At 34.1% G+C, this 18985-nt stretch overlaps 1 protein-coding gene across 10 annotated transcripts in view; it reads right to left on the reverse strand.

Moving 5' to 3' along the window:
- The window catches only part of LOC128995177 (polypyrimidine tract-binding protein 2-like), a 533132-nt gene that overhangs the window by 32849 nt on the left and 481298 nt on the right, over positions 1-18985 (reverse strand). For 9 of the 10 annotated variants that reach the window (XM_054420103.1, XM_054420106.1, XM_054420108.1 and 6 more), the window contains one exon: positions 6736-6873. In XM_054420103.1, the coding sequence (XP_054276078.1) occupies positions 6736-6873 (138 nt within the window). Of the gene's footprint in view, positions 1-6541; positions 6554-6735; positions 6874-18985 lie in introns of all 10 variants that reach the window. The other variant, XM_054420102.1, reaches the window with a different exon arrangement.

Here is an 18985-nt window from a genome sequence, read left to right on the forward strand (position 1 = left end):
AAAATTACGGACCTAACTTTGTTTCGATGTCTCAAAAAATCAATTGAATGTACACAATTGAGTCAACTATACACGATTACAAAAACCGACGTAAATAAACAACCTTTTCGCAACAATAAACACTTATATCCACGAAAACACTGCGATATGTTTGAATTTAGAAATGACGTGAAGCCTCCAATGAACCAGAAGTAAGGTTATTCCTTACAAATATTCACGATAGCAGAGAAGTGCTGTCAAGTATAGGAAGTAGCGTCTGGTTGGCGGGCCGTGAATATCTCTCTATCCGCCGTCCCCTTGAATAATCCCCCACAAACCCCTTGCTTTAGGTCCACAGTCCGCTTCTTATCTGTCTTGTTTGCGTTTCGTCAATAGCTTCATTTGAGAGGTAAACACTTTAAATGCAGGTTAAATTTTGATGTAGCAATAGTTTGTAATATATCCACGCAATAATAGGTTATATATTTCAAAAGTTGTATACAGACTAAGTGTTTTAGTGAAATATAAAATTGTGCTGTATACCTTTAATTTTCAAGACTTAAAAATCTGAAAAGGCTTTCCTGAACACGCGTAACTGATCCCGTTTAACTGTATAAACCTTAACTGTAACTTCGTGAATAAATAGTTAAAACATTGTACTATTCTCAAATTACAGATATAATAGACACCTTTACGATGTATCTTCAATATTTAGAAAGTGGCTTGGAAAATAAACCATACTCTGAGGTAATTAAAAAAAAAATTTGATGTAGTTTAATATGGAAGTAAAAATGTAGCAGGTTTTACGTACATGGGATATTTTTTACTGGCTTGTACAGAGCGGAATTAATATTATAGAGTCGTATTGTTAGTTTAAAACTTTTTATTCAAGACTTGGATACGTCTAAAGAATTTTATTTATTGAGCTTGGACGGTATTTATAAATTTACACTACTCTTTAGGTAAGTGTTATAATTTATAGCAACAGTCTTCAGCTTAGAACCGTACCAAACCCGTAACAACTCCGACAAGATGAAAGCAATTTCAAAAAGCCGCTTCAAAGAAATTTGATTTGCAAAAATGAAATTCGTTCCACATTAAACTGCCTAAAGTGGATTGTTTGAAAAGTGTGGAATTAAAAGAGAAACAGGAAAGTTGAGCTCTGAAACTAAACTGGAAGTCGAACAGACGGATTATAATGTAAAATATGCCTCGAGGTTCGTAAGTCAACAAGTCCACGTTAAAGAGTTAAGGGGAATTATCGTCCGGCGTCGGTTTTTCTCTGTTTGTTACCCATTAATGGAGCTTAGTGGCCGGCGATGCTGAAGCAACTAGTTGCCTCTCGCTCTACTGACTTGAAGCTGAGATCAATAAGTTGACTGTTGAGAGTCTTATTGACGGTCAATTTCCTGCACAACTACTGTATGCGTGGATACGAACACAAGTTAATAGGCTGTTTTTTATGGGAAATTGTGAAAAACTAATTTTTTCACATTAAGGGGATTAATATATTCTCTTGTTTTCTGACGTAATTAAATAAACTACTGATCTGATAGGTTTTGAACGACTTTTTGGTGCAAAGGTATTCAGAAGGTACACGGAAAGAATATATTTACGAAGAAGGTATTTAGCAAGGAATTAAGAATGACTAAACTATTAATGTTTCATTTCACCTATTACTATATTAGGATGAAAGATTAATAGGAGATAAATTTGATCATGTTTTGGGGATTGGAAAATCATGTTTAAGTAATTTATTTTGGGAATAAAAGCCGATAAGAAGCTTTGATTAAATTAACGTGTTTTTAGTTCTGTTAAGCTATTTGTTGATTTAAAATCAAACGTTAAATTTTGATAAAACCATTTATTGGATTTAATTAGGAAACGTATTGTAGTTGAGGAAACAAATTATGACTCTAATATGTTTATAAATAAAATAAAAATATTTGTATAAATAAATAGTAAAAAAATAATTTCAAAGTATTAACAGGTTAACAGAATATAGTAGGGGAAAACAGAATGAATAAAATATTTTTAAGGAAAATTACAAACGATCACATTCTATTAAAATAAACACCCACATGGAAATAACAAACACATGCACAAAAAAAGAAGGTAATGTTATTTTGACATCACTACACTATGGTGTCAAAGGGGCTTTGTTTAAGCCATGTTAAGTTTAATTAACAAACAAAGTGTAACGTCAATAAAAAAAAAAACAAAGCCGAGTTTAGCTCAAATGTCTGGCTACGGTTAAGCTTGTCAGTATGAAAACGCTTTGAAACGGCTATAGAGATTTTGGTGTGTGTTTAACTGTTGCAATATTTATAAAACAAGATTACCAACCGGGGATTATATGCGAGTCAGATTTTATCATGGGTTTAGAAGTTACTTTACATTTTGGAGATGTATCAAAGCTGTAGATCCTATCACACAGTAAAAACTTTGGAGGCTTTATGAATATTTTGTGTAATTTTTAACTCATAGCATGACAATGCGCTTAAATGTCTTTAAATAGACGTTTATATCGTACAAACGAGAAAATATTTAGTTGCAGGAAACTGCGCAAGGGAAATATGCAGTAAATTGAGAATTTCAATGCACTGATAGATGATATGATGTACTAAAACTATTTTTTTACGTTTTTAAACAGCTTTATAAAATACATTAAGATGTGTATGATGGAGACATACGATTAACAACGATGAATTTAGAAACTGACTACATTTTCTACCTCATAACATTGAAACAAAATATTATTCACGTTAAAAACATAGTGAATTGTTTGAATATCATTTCAATTATTCGAAATATTCAGAGATGTTTTCGTTACAACGTATTTACGTAAAAATTCTTCCAAACTTGCATCTTTAGTAAAAGGCATGAACTATACAGTTTAATGCTTGCATAGGAGTGTTTAACTTTATTTTAACCTCTATATTTGAAGTTATTATTAGTAAAAATCGGTTGATGTGCATAATATTTATGTTGTACCCACCTGTATATCGTAATTTAACAACTTCGTTTATTTGTATACCGTTGTAATTGTCTAACATAATTAGATACAATTAATTCATTTTTTTTGTAAAATAATAAACGACGAAACAGATCAAAAGGGTGGATTTAATATTTTATTCAGCATTGCCTCCAAGATTGATTTAAGACAATATAAAATAAGATTACGTACGTCGTCAATCCTAGTATAGTCTCAGGCGAATAGTTTCTAAACAGACGTTTCATTTTCAAGCCTTGTCGTCTAAAATTATTTGAACATGATGCCGTCGTCAAAATACACAAATATACCAACACACGGATACATTAACTTAACAAACAACTGATTTAATATATCTTTAATCAACGAGGGCGAATTTTCCAACCAAACTATAAACTCCACACCCTTGCGCTAAAATTTACGATGAATAACCAATGAGTGTTTCACAATATTCGGACATGTCAGCAGGTTATACATTTGATATCATAGAGGCTGTGAGGGGGGAGGGGGGAAGGCAGGTATTAGTCTGGAGCTGGGGGAATCTCCCGTCCTGACAGTCTGGAAATAATTAATAACAGGTGATGCCGTCGGAACGGTCGGCATTCTGCTTCTGCCTTACCCCGCCCTGTATCTCACTGTCTGTAGGCCGACGATCGATGGGGAAACTGTATAGGAACTGAGTATAGAGAAAATGTTACTTTTAAAACACTTGTGATGCTTTTTAGTGTCCTTCCTTCACACTTTAGGACGCTAGAACCTAAAGTGGTTGCGGAACCGTTTTACAAACACTTCAGGCATACAGGGTCGTGAAATGATTAAAATATAAAAACCATTACCTATGACGGGGATTGAACCCGAGACCTCAAAAACCAAAGCACACAACCACTAGACCAGTTTTCTCCCACGGAATTTTAAGTAAGGGTAGTAGCCATCTGGGTAGGTGAGTACTCATAGTGTTAGTCTAGTACCTAACTATATAGCAGCCTTCCTGGTAAAGAGGAGCTTCGATAGTTCAAAACTGAACCTAACCGTAAAGGTACATACAGTACAACCAATAAATGTATTTACCAGATGGATTCATTTTTATAAAAGGGACGCTGAATATTATACAAAATTACTTAACTGTAGAGTAAGGTTGGGGAGCGTAATTCGTGTAAGATTGAGCTTACGTATTAAATGGTCCTGGCTAAATAAACGGTCTTAGTGCAGTTACAGGGCAACAAAAATAATTTTGACATATTCTAAAGACACAGCTGTAAACACTTTGGATCTAATTGAATGCCGTAATTTGATGTGAAAACGTCTCTATTTCAAACCTCCCAAATCGGTAAATGCAAATAAAACTGTGTTGTTGTGCTTTTTTTGCTACGTTATTTTGCAAGGACCAGTTTAAGTATTTTATTGCATTGTAAAATATAGGATGAATAAAAATGTCCACACATGTCAAGTAAAATAGAAATCGTCCAGTGTTAATCTCAGTGAAATACAATGTAAATATTGTATTTTATTATTATAACTACACTAATAGTTATAACGATTAGTAGAACTAATCAATTTGCAACAAAAGTCATCCCTTACCTTCATTCAAACCGTAATACATTGAGAAATAAAACCGCGACCTAATATAAAATACATTGCTGTAGAATAACCAATTACATAGCGAACCCGACTAACCATGCATAATAGAGAAGTAGGTTGCCCGGCGGGACTTAAAAACCGTAACTTGATTACTCAAATGAACAGAACGACTGGGGGGAGGGGGTGTATAAGCACCAACATTTGTTGTAATTTCCAAGATCAACAAGGCTAGAACTGGCGCGTGGAGTCTGAGCTGTGATATTACTGCAGCGATGAAACTTTAACTGTAGGATAATGTGGTTGAGTTGTGGGTATATTGTGGCTGAGATGTGGTTAGAGTGGCAGTTGGATATAGAAAATGCGATTTTTGAAGTGGGTAAATAATTATTTACATTGATCACATTTTTATAGAATATTTATACATGGTAAGCTTTTCATAGGTTTTCGACAGCCAAAAAGTTAAATTATTAATGTTTTTGTGTAGTGGTGTTATAAAAAAATTGCTACCAGGATAACGGGATGATTTATCATGAGGATATATTTTAAGAGTTCTTAATAAAACTAAATTGGAATTTTACGTTATGGTGGATGTATATTCAACATTAATTAAGTTTGCGGAAAATCACCTATATTTAGTATGTTTAAAATATATTTGTCTTACTATATAATTGCTATTCTGTTGTATCATTGATCTAGGTAGGGGTTACAAGACAAACTAATTCCGAAAGAAATAAAAAGCAAAACCACCGATTGTGCAGAAAAAAATTCCGAATCCAATCTTCTGAAATATTTTTACGACGAGGACCATATGTTCGTCACAACCAAACGTAGTTCTTCATATTGAAATTGAAACTGACAAAGTTAATTACTTATTAATTTGAACAACAAAATCGCTCAAAAATGTTATGAATAACAAATTTTATCATCACAACATCGGCAACGTCAAAACACCATTATTTAAAACGATGAACAATACATCAAAGGAAGAGAACAAAAATTCTCCCGTGAGTCCAAAACAAAACACGGTGTACAAATTGGACGATATCTTTTGTCATCGCTGCCTAAACGCTCATGGTCCATGCAGTATTTGGACGGTTCGGACGCTCTTCTCCTGGGACTCAGCAAGCCTTAATCTGGGAGCTCCGCTTGAATATTTCAACTTTGCGAATCCCCAAACAGTCAATTATTCACCAAACTGTTGTCCATGATCACAGGATGAGGGGACATATCAACAGTCTTGTTCTTGTAGGTACTTTTGTTACTTTCCATTATTATTTATGTCAATGCTATTAAGTAGGCCTACAGTAATTTGTTTTAATTCCGGCTTAGTACAGACATAACATCATACAAGAGAAAAACCTAAGAAAAAATTAATTGAAGTGGTTTTGTACATTTGAGAACGTCACAACTTCAAAAACTGAATCCCATAAAAGTATGATCATGTTTGATTAAATAAATGTCAATTCCTTAAATCATGTTTAAATTGAGTACACAGTGCTAACCTAAAAGGGGAATTTGTATAGTACAGACATTTGATTTAAGTTGAGTGTAAATATAATCTTATACGATAATCATTCGTATTAATTTAGTGAAAGCAGTTCTCCCGTAATACAAACGAGTTCTAAATTATCTTATTTCTTTTGTTTTCTAGAAAGGTGGTACTACTACAGGTTAAAGTTGAAACTACCGAACCGCAGCTGTATCTTATAGCTAACAACTAATTGGTGACTGGCAAGATGTTAACGTTAGTTTTCAGATCAGAACACCCGCGCTCTAACCACTAGAAAAACTCTGCATCTATTAATATTTTTAAGGGAATATGTATAGGCTATTCATGAAAGAATGTCCATTGCATATTAGGGTCTTTTAATTTGGGATGTTGGCAATTCTTCAAATGAAATAAGAGCATAAGGTGTTACTGGAAGATATTGACTATGGTGTTTAAATGTACACAGTATGGTAAGTTACTTGTATGCTATGATGTTTACTTACTTGGTAGAGAACCTCTAGTGTGATGGGGTACATCATATGTTCGATATGACCCTGACACAGTATGGTGAGTTACTTGTATGTTATGGTGTTTACTTACTTGGTAGAGGACCTCTAGTGTGATGGGGTACATCATATGTTCGATATGACCCTGACACAGTATGGTGAGTTACTTGTATGTTATGGTGTTTACTTACTTGGTAGAGGACCTCTAGTGTGATGGGGTACATCATATGTTCGATGATGACCCTGAGTACAGTGTTAGGCCCGCCCTGGGTGTCGGTTTGGCCGGAGAGAGCTTGGGCGGCTTGTAGTGCGGCCTGGGCTGACGCGTTCTGTAACAAAAAACAACTTGTCAAAAACCACTCAATTGGTACCATTGAGGGAATTTGTATTGTCTATGTCCTAAAATCAATCATGAAACACATGCAATATGGCAAGGACTTAATTTAGCCTTAAATGATTACATTGACACTTCCACCTTATTTATGTGATATCATTTGCGAAATTGTTTAGCTACTTAAAAATCCGTTATATATTACGATTGCAAGTTATAAAAGAAAAAAATATAAGTTTGCAGCAAACATATACATTTAAAATTTTAGTCAAATTGCTGGATAACCAACTGAAGGCGAGAGGCATGATAAAGGAACTCGGATGCTTTACTTTAGAAGTTTTTGCAAAGGTATCTTTGGAAAGTTAAGAGTTGTTTGCGATGGAAGGTAAGACACTTCTAGAGAGACGACCGTGCCGTGGGGGGAAGGGGTAATTAGAAATTAGAGTGACAATTCGCTAGGCCGACCCACCGCTTATAAATAATGAGATGAAGCCAAATCTGTCGGTGATGCGGCTTCAGGGCACAAGTCTTAACGAAGGAATTTGCTGATGACGATTAGGGTATTTAGAAACATTAGTACCGTGGTTGAAAATAAGTTATACTAAAAAGATATTGTAAAACCTATAGAATAGTTATGATGTTAGATGAGTAGTAGACCGTTGTTCCAGGTATACAAGAGTAGAATAATAAACATCCAAAGAGCTTGAATTTTATGTTCGGCAAAAAAATGTAATGCTCTTACTAAGTACCGAAAGTAAGTGTAGCCTACAAATAATCAAAACAATTTTTTACTACACCCCACTAGGAGCCGTACAAAAAAACATGAATTACGAATCGAATTCCTTTCCAATGTTTTCAACTGAAATACGGTAGACAAATTTTCAAACTTCGAAAAAATCCCAATTAAATTACTTTGGATTCTTCACTTGATAAAAAGCTAAGCTGTTAGGTACAACAGCAAATTAAAATTAATCACATGCTAAAACTTAGATACACCACCTAACGATTGACTTGATATATATTTTTTTAATTATTTCGCATTTTACACAAACAACTTATAGTATAAACAAGCACCTGGTGTATAAACTGTGGTTTCCATGGGAACATCAATGCAGTAATGAGAGGCGAGCAGGTATTAGAGGAGGGCTTAGGACAAAGTATCAATTTGGGGCATCAACTGGGTTCAATAATCAATGCGTTAGTTTCTTGCCAACTACGCTCGTATACTTTGAGTAAGCTCGGAAACGCTTTCACTGGGAGGGGAAAGTTTCAGTTCAGTTTCGTAAATGTCTCTCATCTACTTCCACTTTGGCGTTCCGATGATGAATTAAAATTTAAAATTCATCCAGGGACGTGAAGTTAATAATTCTCGACGAACTGATGCACTCTCCGTTAGCTATTATTAAATCATACAGCATAACTCACTTTATCTCCAGACAGTGCTTTGTTCAGTTTAAATTTACCGGATAACGTAGAGTGACACTAACGTATTTCGAGTAACTGGATGTATTACAATTTACTACTAATACCCTTTGACAAAAGTGTAAACCGGATGATATTCCCTTGGATGCGACTTTTTAATTTGGATAAACTTCTTGTCACTTTTGACGTTCTCTTTGCCGTTTTCACAATTAAAACATCACGGGGAGTTTCGGTCAAGATTAATTAATAGCGATTATTTTTTAATTGTTCAAACGCCAATTTTAATTGTTTTTCACTCGTGTTAAATGGCGAAACACTTACGTCATTGGATGATCTTTAATTTCCCTCAAGCGAGTATTGTCAGTTTCCAGTCAAAGTGATATTTAATTAAAGTCCAACCCCTTTGGTGACCAACACCCGAGAACATGTAATTACTATGGTGTATACAAGCAGTATTGCTTACAACCTGCAATTAGTTGCGGCTAGTAAGACGACCAGCTTCCATGAATAGATATCTGTAACTCAAAACAACCCGAATCCGTGGCACTAATTTAAATTCTTTCTCGAATTAAGTGTTGACTAATTACCAACCTTCTATAGTAGTACATCGAGCGAGCTTTTTAAGATTGATTTGGTTTGAGGCACTGTATTTTACCAATAGAGACGTTAAATCTTACTAAATATCAACCGATGCTTACATTTAAGATTTCCTTGTGACTCCTAACGGGCCGTCCCCCTGAGGAGGTAGCGTACTGAATATGTGTTAAAGTGATTTTGATGCCCAGTAACTTCGTGCCAAGTTTTGTAGCTATATCTGTATTATTTCTTGAAAATGTTTAACTGTCCCTGGCATATTCTCCACTTTGTATATTTGGTAACATATTAACTATTAGGCCTACCACATATATTATTCTATACAATTATTCGTTATTTACAAAGTCAGAAACATTGATCCCTCCCTGTTGTACCCTGACAAACGAAGAGTAACATGGGACCAATATAAAGTCTTCATAGAGGTGTAGCGAGCGGCGGGACCCAGGTGTGGCTAAGTATAATCACGCCACACATCACATTGTGACGACAACGTAAAACTTCCCCATCTTACAGCTCAATCAATTCCTCATGTGTCTTCCGACCGAGCAGAGTGGAGTAACGGTGTGGAATGTAAAAAAAATATTTGAAAATATTTTCTCGTAATAACATTTACTGTTAGTGTAACTTAAATGTACACTACCTGTAATCCCGATTACATAATGGGAGTTCTAGTAAACTTCACTAATTCATACTTGTAGAGATCATTTGAAATTCCCATAGAGAATAATCCGAAATATTATCGTTTTGACAAGCAACTTCATCCTGGATGGATTCTGGAACTAATGGATGGTATTTAAAAACGCGTACGCAGATTTTTTACAGGGTAGATCAAATTTGATATCAGAAAACCCTGAGATTAAAGAGTAATCAATGTCTAGGTACTCGTGATGTGATTAGTACCTAGTTAGAATGTACTAAAAGCGAGTTTCATTTCACTTGTACCTTTTTGTCATCATAACTTATTATTTTTTGCTAAAATCAACACATTATGTTATGTTCATAAGGCCACAAGCACTATGGTAAAAAAGTTCTACTCTTCTTTGAATTATACTTTTAAGTTCTCAATAAATGTTTAATGCAACGACCCTGTAACACCTGCATTTGGCAAAGTATATCTCACCATGTCGAGTTCATCCGCTTCTCGAAACTAGTTTTAGTAGTTTATTGATGCGTTTGGAAATCTAAATTGGAAGCGATCTCTAATTTGATACAGTAAAAGTTAAAACATTTCAAGATGATAACGTTATTTACAAAATTCAATAAATTTCGCAATTTTACACATTTATACTTAACATTTCCGCCAATCATAGGTGATAGGTGGACATGATGCACGATTGATATTTTAGTTTTCATGGCACAACCCTCGTACAGGATTCACAGTATTCACAGCGCCATATGCAACAGCCGTAAACCCAAGTCCCACATTATAAATTGATAGTACCGAGATGGCTGGGGCTTTACGGTGGTTTCAGAAGTGATGGAGAGGTGATTAAACCGCCATCACCTCCTCCAGCCATCACAGCAGAATCAGCTGATAGCAGAACACTACTAAAACACCGGGGTGTATTTAATATCAAGCACAGTTCAATTAGGTACCGAGAGCACATAGAGTTAAATTACCAGGCTTAGCATTGAAGAAACAATCAGTTCTTAAGACAGTTTGCTAGCATGGGTATGCCAAATATTTATATTTTATATAAAATATCACTTTGTTAATTTTCAAACAACAAAAATATATTAGTCCCTAGGTATTTAAAAGTAACAAAAGTTTTTGCATTTTATTAAACCATTTACAAAAATTGATCTTCTTGAAAAAGCTGTTTAAAAAATCTGAATGAAAATATTCACGAATAATATTGTGAACGATATTACAGGTGAAAAATACGTAAAATGTTTTGACTGTTTAGCCGAAACCTATTATTGTACCTAGTGTGTTCATAAAGAGATTCAAATACATTACTGTTCTAAGGGTATTATTGTACTGATTATTAATAGTTAATAGCGAACGGCTAGGTTTTAGACTAGCCATCGAAACAGAACAACCATTTTCGGATTGTTATTTTTAAAATTTCTAATTTCGTCGTAGCATTCGATAGTTTTGCTGACGCCATCGCTTTGGCGTTTTGGTAGGTTTGTCAAGAAACGCTATTTTTATAAAAGGTTTAGTAAAATACAAAAGAACTTTAATGGAATGATACTCACGTGCATTAAATCATAGTCATTTTAATACTTAAAAAACATTTGTAAAGTGAATGTTAAAAGAAAATTGATTCATGCCCAAGCTCAATTAGTATTTAATAGTTTTAACGAGTCGCATAACCATCTGTCCGTTAAACATTCTGCGACGCCAAAGTTGGTGTTTTAATTCTAATGTTGTTTCAAGAGGGTGGGAGGAGATACTGAAAAGAAGTTTATCCGAATTAAAAGTTGTTTCGGGTTTTAATTAAGGAGGATGAAGCCAGCTTCAGTTATCGTCAAAGGGATTTTCATCACGGTTTCTTTTTTATTTGTCTGCCACTGCACTCGTCTTACCTAGTCATTTGCACAGACATAAATATTTTACATTATTGTTGTGTTTAAATAGTTTAGGTTATTTCTTGACTCATACCATTGACTTTATATCTACACGTGTAGATATGAAGTCAATGCTCATACTGAGCAAGTTATCATTTCTATTAGTTTTATTGATAGGTGGTCGTAAGGTAGATGCCAAACCAAACAGTCAAATCGGTCATATACGATTAGCACGATTAGTAATCAACGGAATTTACACCCGGCCCTTTAGGCTTAGAGCTCAAAGTTAAAATTACAAGGCCAGACCACCTACGAAAACAACTTTCTCCCTACACATTTTATAATATAAATTAAAAAAGCAAAATATTATGTTCCCTAATACAAAACTCAACACAGAATGCAGAAGTTTAATTTTTGGGAGAATAATGTAAAATATTGACGAGAAAATGAAACACCACTTAAGGAATGAAGTGTATAAAACTTCCCCTCCCAGCGAAAGCGTTTCCGAGCTTACTCAAAGTATACGAGCGTAGTTGGCAAGAAACTAACGCATTGATTATTGAACCCAGTTGATGCCCCAAATTGATACTTTGTCCTAAGCCCTCCTCTAATACCTGCTCGCCTCTCATTACTAAATTGATGTTCCCATGGAAACCACAGTTTATACACCAGGTGCTTGTTTATACTAAGACATGGGTTTAAAAATACAATTTTCCATATTTAAGTTAAAAAAATTCCAGTTGGTTCACACCAAAATCAGATATGTGCACCGTTTGAATTATTGTCTCAAACCATAATAAACACTGGAACAATTGACAGCTTATTTGGTGTGACGTTCAAAAAGAAAAAATTATATTTTAAAACTCTGGTAGCTTAATCGTTATAACAGTTCTCACCTGTTCAAAAGACCATCGGTACAATCCTTAGACAATTTATAAACTGTTTATTGATTACAAACTGGGCCCAGCAGCTGTCCATGACCATCGAGGTTTTATTGATTGTGTTTAGAGAATGGCCCAGGCTAGTGAAATAACGCAGTATAGTGAGTAAAAAAACTACGTAGGGCATTTCACTCCATGCTATTGATTTGGTTTTCATATTTGGTTGAAATACGCCTTGTAGCACCTCCATCTCAGGAGATCATAGTTCAGTTTAATCTAAACGTAATTAGTTACGTAGGGCATTTTTCTCCATGCTATTGATTTGGTTTTCATATTTTGTTGAAATACGCCTTGTAGCACCTCAATCTCAGGAGATCATAGTTGAGTTTAATCTAAACGTAATTAGTTATGAAAAAGCGAATGAAAAAGACAATGATTGCATTGATAAATAATTTATAAAAATCAGTATATATTTTGTAAATATTACCACAATGAAGGATATTTTACAAAAGTAAGTTTGCCACGCTAAATGTGGCAGTAGGTAACTGGATTTTTCTGCTCGAAAATTTGATTAAAATATCAAATCACACCTGAGTGAAATTTTTCAAAAAAAGCAGCAAAAGTGATATTGGCCGCTAATCTCCGTGTGCAGTGGGTTTACCTCTTTCATCAGTTGAGGCCGCCTCACCGAGCCTCAGACACGTTTCCATCTTCACGTCTTTTCACCACTGATCTCTACTCAATGCGAATCCTTCGCCGCATCACAAGATCGTCAATCCCAAGCGTTAAAGCCTCGTGTAATTATTGGATTTCGAAGCGAAAAGGATACGTGAAATAACCACATCCGATCGGCTTTCGTTGCGCTATTTTGGTGCGAGGTGATATTAGTTGGTAAAGTGTGAATTGAAAGTTTGGGGGAAGTAAATGGGCTTATTTAGTTATTTATTCGTGCTTGAATCTAATTTGCAATTTTTTTATATTTGTCAAGATGAAAGATATGAAAAGTTGCCGATCAATGTAAACAGAAAATTTGTTATTTTGTTCATCGGGGAATTGACAATGGTAATGTAAAAAAGATTGCTTCGATACAGTCGATGATGCAACGGAAATTACTTACAAATGAAATTCACGCAAACAGCACGAACGTTAATTTACAAAACATACATAACAGTAAAAATAATTATATATATTATGCGTAAAATTTTTTAACGAATTCAGACTTTTATAAATAATAAACCATTCACCCAAGGATTAGTAATATTACAATGTCTTATTTTCAACATCGTACATTATAACCATATTATGAAAATCCAGATTTATTTTAATTTATCTGATTTTAAATACATAGAAAGATTTTTTAATATATTCAAAATAAACAGAAGTGGATATTTTGCAAAATTTAAAACCCCAACTGTTTGAGAAACAGGTAGGTAACAACGGCTGAATAAAAACAACTTTATATCCACGTAAAAGTTTGGAAACACAATGCGTCTTGAATGTTAAGATTTGAGCGACGAAGTGAATGATTGAAAGTACAAGTTGAGTGAAATGGTGTTCCTTCGCTCCAAAACGACCTCCCCCAACCCCTTAACACTACACTTTTGGCGGGAAGGGGAGGGGTGACAATAACGACGCTGGAAATGCACCTGACACAAAACGTCTTGCAAACTTGGCTACTGCAACAGAAATGTCCTTGATTCCTAAACAGTAGAATCGAAGTTAAATATAAACTAGATATTCTAATTGGTGATGAAAATTGTTTTTAACCAATATTTTTTCATTACATACATTTATTAAAGAACATACGAAGAATCAGTAAATACATAATGACGTTTGGTAAAGAAGACAAAAATTATTTAACGTTAATTTCGACATCAAACCATGTATAGCTATTTATATTTTTAAGGATATAAACAATCATCTTAGTGTTTCCATTTTACTCATCGAACAGAATTTAATAAAAATACGATTAATAGGTTATAAGTCCATTAAAATATGTACTCTTTAATTATATTTCTTATGATTTGTGAACAAATAAACATAGTGTACAGCACTTATATGCACTTTTGAAATCAGCAAATTATAAATAATTGACACTAACAAAACTTTTAAATGGCTAAATACTATTGAGATAAAATACATTGAACGACGAAACGCTAAGGGGTGTAGTTCAAAAATAAAAGAAATAACTTTATTAATACACTGCTCCTAAGAACGGTCACAAATGTTAAAAAGTAATTATATATGAGTATGGAAAATCAATTTAAAATAAAGTTTTAACAATATAAAGCAAGTTTAAAGAACAACCCCTTCCCCAGCTCAATAAATTATCGAACAAAAACAATCATTAAAATAAGATTAAATTGAACAAGTAATAAAAAAAGACAATATAGACAGTATCGAACGGCGGAAATCCACTCAAAACAAGTCTAAACGCCTTAAACACTCTGCTTTTTAAACGTAATTAGGGTAAAACTGGCGAAAAGGGGAGAATAGCCAATTACCGGCTGATAGCTGTCAATAAACGTTGAGAAACAATTGTTCTAACGACGTAAATAAAGACAATCAGATGGGATGAGGGAGCAAAGTGCTCTCGGTGACTTCAAGTGCTAAATCATTGCGAATGTTGGCGATTTGTTGTTGACTTGGAATCCACCGAAGCTTATTGGAGTACTATTTGTAGCATCATTAGTATTGCCTACCTTTAATACTACGGTTCAGGGACACAAGCACATGAGCCAAGTGGGAATTATCAGAAGTTCTACTATGTTATCGCATATCATCCTAACATCAATCCCTAGTCCATATAGTTGAGAGCAAACTTTGAACCAATTAACGGACATACACGGCCAATTAACCTAATGGCACTACACAAATATTTGAAACAAATTGTGAGATTATATACAATTCTATGAAAACATAAGTAAGCATAAGTATAATAAGTAATACTTATTTTTTCTACCGAGATAATAATTCTAAGAGAAAATAATTTATTTATAAAAATAAACACGTCTGCCTTAAAAAATAAGGTTGCCAATGACACAGAAAAAAATATATACTTAGAATATTGAAAGGATTATAACTGCTATAAGACTGATTAATTTTGATGATGGCCATGTAAAAGATTTCTCATCATAGTCAATGAACCTCTTAATGTTTCATGGATGATAATTTTCGAAAAGGATCTTTCCAAATCATAATATTTCCATAAGTCCAAAAAATACATCAACATATAACGGAACGGTATTCCAAATGTTATATAACTCGGGGAAACAGAATTGTATGATTTTTCTACCAGATATTTAAATAATTTGGTTCCACACGTTATTAATGAAACACAGAGCTTTAAAATTATCACATTTTATTACAGGCTACAATGCTACCTGCCAATAAGTTAAACAATCAAAACCACATTTAAACACGAGAAAAGCCGTATCGTTCAAAGAGAAATCGTTTAAACAGGTAAGTCATACAATAATTTACGCCTAAGCCACCAAATATAAACAATCCTCTTACAAACAACACTTGAAATTGTCATGTTTCGGTACAGCCAACAATTCAACCAGCTAGTGAGTTAAACGTTAAACGCTCCAGACCCACATTTCAAAAACGACCAAAACCGGAGTTGTGTGAAGATAAATTGTCAAAACAGGTGAGTCATACAATCGTTTAAGCCGCAAATGTAAACATACCTCTTATAACGAAGTGAATGTCGATGCAAATGGGCCAAAAAACAAGCATTTTACCGCCCGGGATGTAACCGATTTACAAACGTAAATTAGGTTTGGCCAGCTGTAGCTGGAGGGGGAGGGAGGGTCCATTCGGACGGCAATCGCTGCGAATATTACTGGAGGAAATGACGAAATAACCAGTTTAAATCTTAGATTGCTGCAGTACTCGTGGCGGCCATGGGATAGTAGAATGATCGAAGATCACGTATTTTGTAGTAATTGTATATACAGACTTATATAGGTAAAATAACACAGAAATGGGAAAAATTTTAACTAGAGTAATGCTTCAAACTATTTTGAAGTAATTATTTTTACGATAAAATGCAATAATTAAAAATATTCGAATTCATTGTAAATACATAAATCACTATATTCACTAAACAAAAAAGCTAGGTAAGATATTTTATTTTGCATATAGAGTATATGTTTCCAGGCTAATTTTCTAGCACCTTTTTCAATGGATGAAGTGTGCAACGGCATGCGTTTGACTGAATATAAACAGTTTCCATATTCTTCTATACTTACAACACGATTAACCTTAACAACCCAATATCATACACTCATAGTGGTAACACTAAAACTTAACTAGCATCATGCTGTTTAATAAGAGGTAATAAAATTTTACTTAAATAAAGTAAAAAAAAAAAAAAAAAACTTAAACATAAGCCTACTTTACCTTCAATATTTACCACATTAAAAATAACACAGTAATTAATACAGTATCAAGTAAATCAAAACTGTACATAGTTAAAAAAAACATTACCTTGAGTAATTCTAATTTAAAAAAAAATTGCTAAACATATTAAAGTTTATACACCCAGGGGTTGTTACAATTACCTTGGTAAATCAGAGGTTAATAAAGTACGAGTCGTAAAAATACATAAAACTTTCTAACCGTTATAACATTACCAGAAACGCGTCGCAACTCGGATCAACAGTTTTTACCTCATTCGATACGCGAGCACAAATAAACAGGAACACCCTACGCAGTTACATTAACCATTAACATTGTCAGTTAATTAACAATTTTCGTCTGGTAATTACCTTGGGGAATGGAAAACTCTACTAATTACACAAACCACACACGAACCGCAGATATAGAGTCTGTGGCAACAGTGGGGGGGGGGGGGGGGGGGCTCGCGGCACATTGTACCTTCTATAGCAGAACGCTACTGAATATAACGGTGACACAAGCTTTGGTAAATACGTAAACTAAAATATCGTGCGAGTCTGAATATAACTTAAGTGTTGTACAGGACGTTTCATAAAATGTATGCTAACTTGAATCTGCCATAAAAAAATAAAAAAAAATAAATAAATTTTAGTTACCTCTCCGTTTGACCATTGAAAATGCTACTTGAAATTCGTTAGAATTATTTATCTTAATCAGATATAAATTACCTTTGTCAAACAACATTCGCGTTTACAAAGAAGTTAGATTCAATTTATCAATTGTCACAACTAATATTATTTTTTTTTTAATAGAGGGGAAAGTTTTTGTTTTAGTACAGAATGTAATGTCAACGCAATGGGAAACAACAACCACATTCAATAATAGGAATTTCGTCTCGCATAAATAAATTCCAGCCCGGATTCAAGGGGAAGGAGCCGTGATAATAGGTAGTGTTATAATTAACAAACCATCAAACAAAGGAAACCGGCTTTCACTTGAATAACAACAATAGGATGAATCGGGAGCTAAACAGCATCTGTGTTTTGTTGCTGGACCCCCCCCTCCCACGGCAAGGTACTGATAGCATGAGAACCTACGTGTGAGTTGCGTACCTTGCTTTATATCAATGTTAATGATGATTCAAATATAAAATAAGAAAATAGAACAACGATGTGTGTTAGAACTACTACTAAAAATCCTCCTTATAGTGATAAATCTAATGAATAGTTCCATGTATGAGGTGAAATCTACAGTCAACAGTCATATAGTACGACCTAATATATAAAATACAGAATATTTAACACAGTTGAACATTTTTGTGAAGTTACAAATATTAATGGGTTTTGGCATTTATGTTATAGAAAGCTTATAGAGTTTAACTCCTACAGGGCAACAATAACTCGCCCATTTATTTTTGTGTGTATTTTGTAAGAATATGTGTAATTGGCTGTGTAATAAGATTGCAACGTTTTTAAATTTGGACAACAGGGGTCAGTGAAGGTTTGTAATCGATGGTTTTTCAAATCAAGATATCCTGATGTATTAGTATGCGTCATGTGAGTATAAAGAAAAAAAGTTAATGCAATAGTTGTAACATTACTATCACAAAAGACAATTAAAAGAAATGCAATCAGACTGTATAAATAATAACTTTATCAATAATTAAACTAAAATAAACCAATCAGATGAAACGAAAACAATCAAAACTCTTTGAACTCCAAAACAAGACCCAGAAACAATCGGCCAATTAATATTTGAATCGAAAAAGAAAAACAATTAAACAAATATCGCCTTTGAAAATCGAGGCGAATGAATATCGAACCATAAATAAAGGTAAAAAGGGCAACGAGACAAAGGGGGAAAGGGAGAATAATGCAGTATTTAATAGGAGGGAAACCACAATATGGCATTAAATTGGTGGGAAGAGTTGGGGAGGAAACAATGGACTAATCGGGGTTGGAAAAATACAGTTACACGAGGTTCATTCAGCGTTACCTGGCCACTAATGGCACACATACGCACACGCACACGCACACGTATACATACGTCAGCATCAATCACAGACCGCGTGTATGCTACGTGCCTGGCCGTCATAGTGTTTACATAAACTTGATAAATCTGCGAATATACATTTATAGACTGTGTTGGAGAATTATTTGACATGGTTACTTCATGACCGATGGGTGTATGGACATGACGGATAGTTCAAGAATTAACTTGGTTATGTACGAAAAAATATATAACAAACTATGAACAATGAATCATAATATTGTAGGGATTCCCTAATAATAAGGT

The sequence above is a fragment of the Macrosteles quadrilineatus genome, unplaced genomic scaffold (assembly GCF_028750875.1).
Source record: "Macrosteles quadrilineatus isolate MER2022 unplaced genomic scaffold, UCM_ALF_1.0 Scaffold_5__1_contigs__length_97177068, whole genome shotgun sequence".
In the NCBI taxonomy this organism is placed as follows: Eukaryota; Metazoa; Arthropoda; class Insecta; order Hemiptera; family Cicadellidae; genus Macrosteles; species Macrosteles quadrilineatus.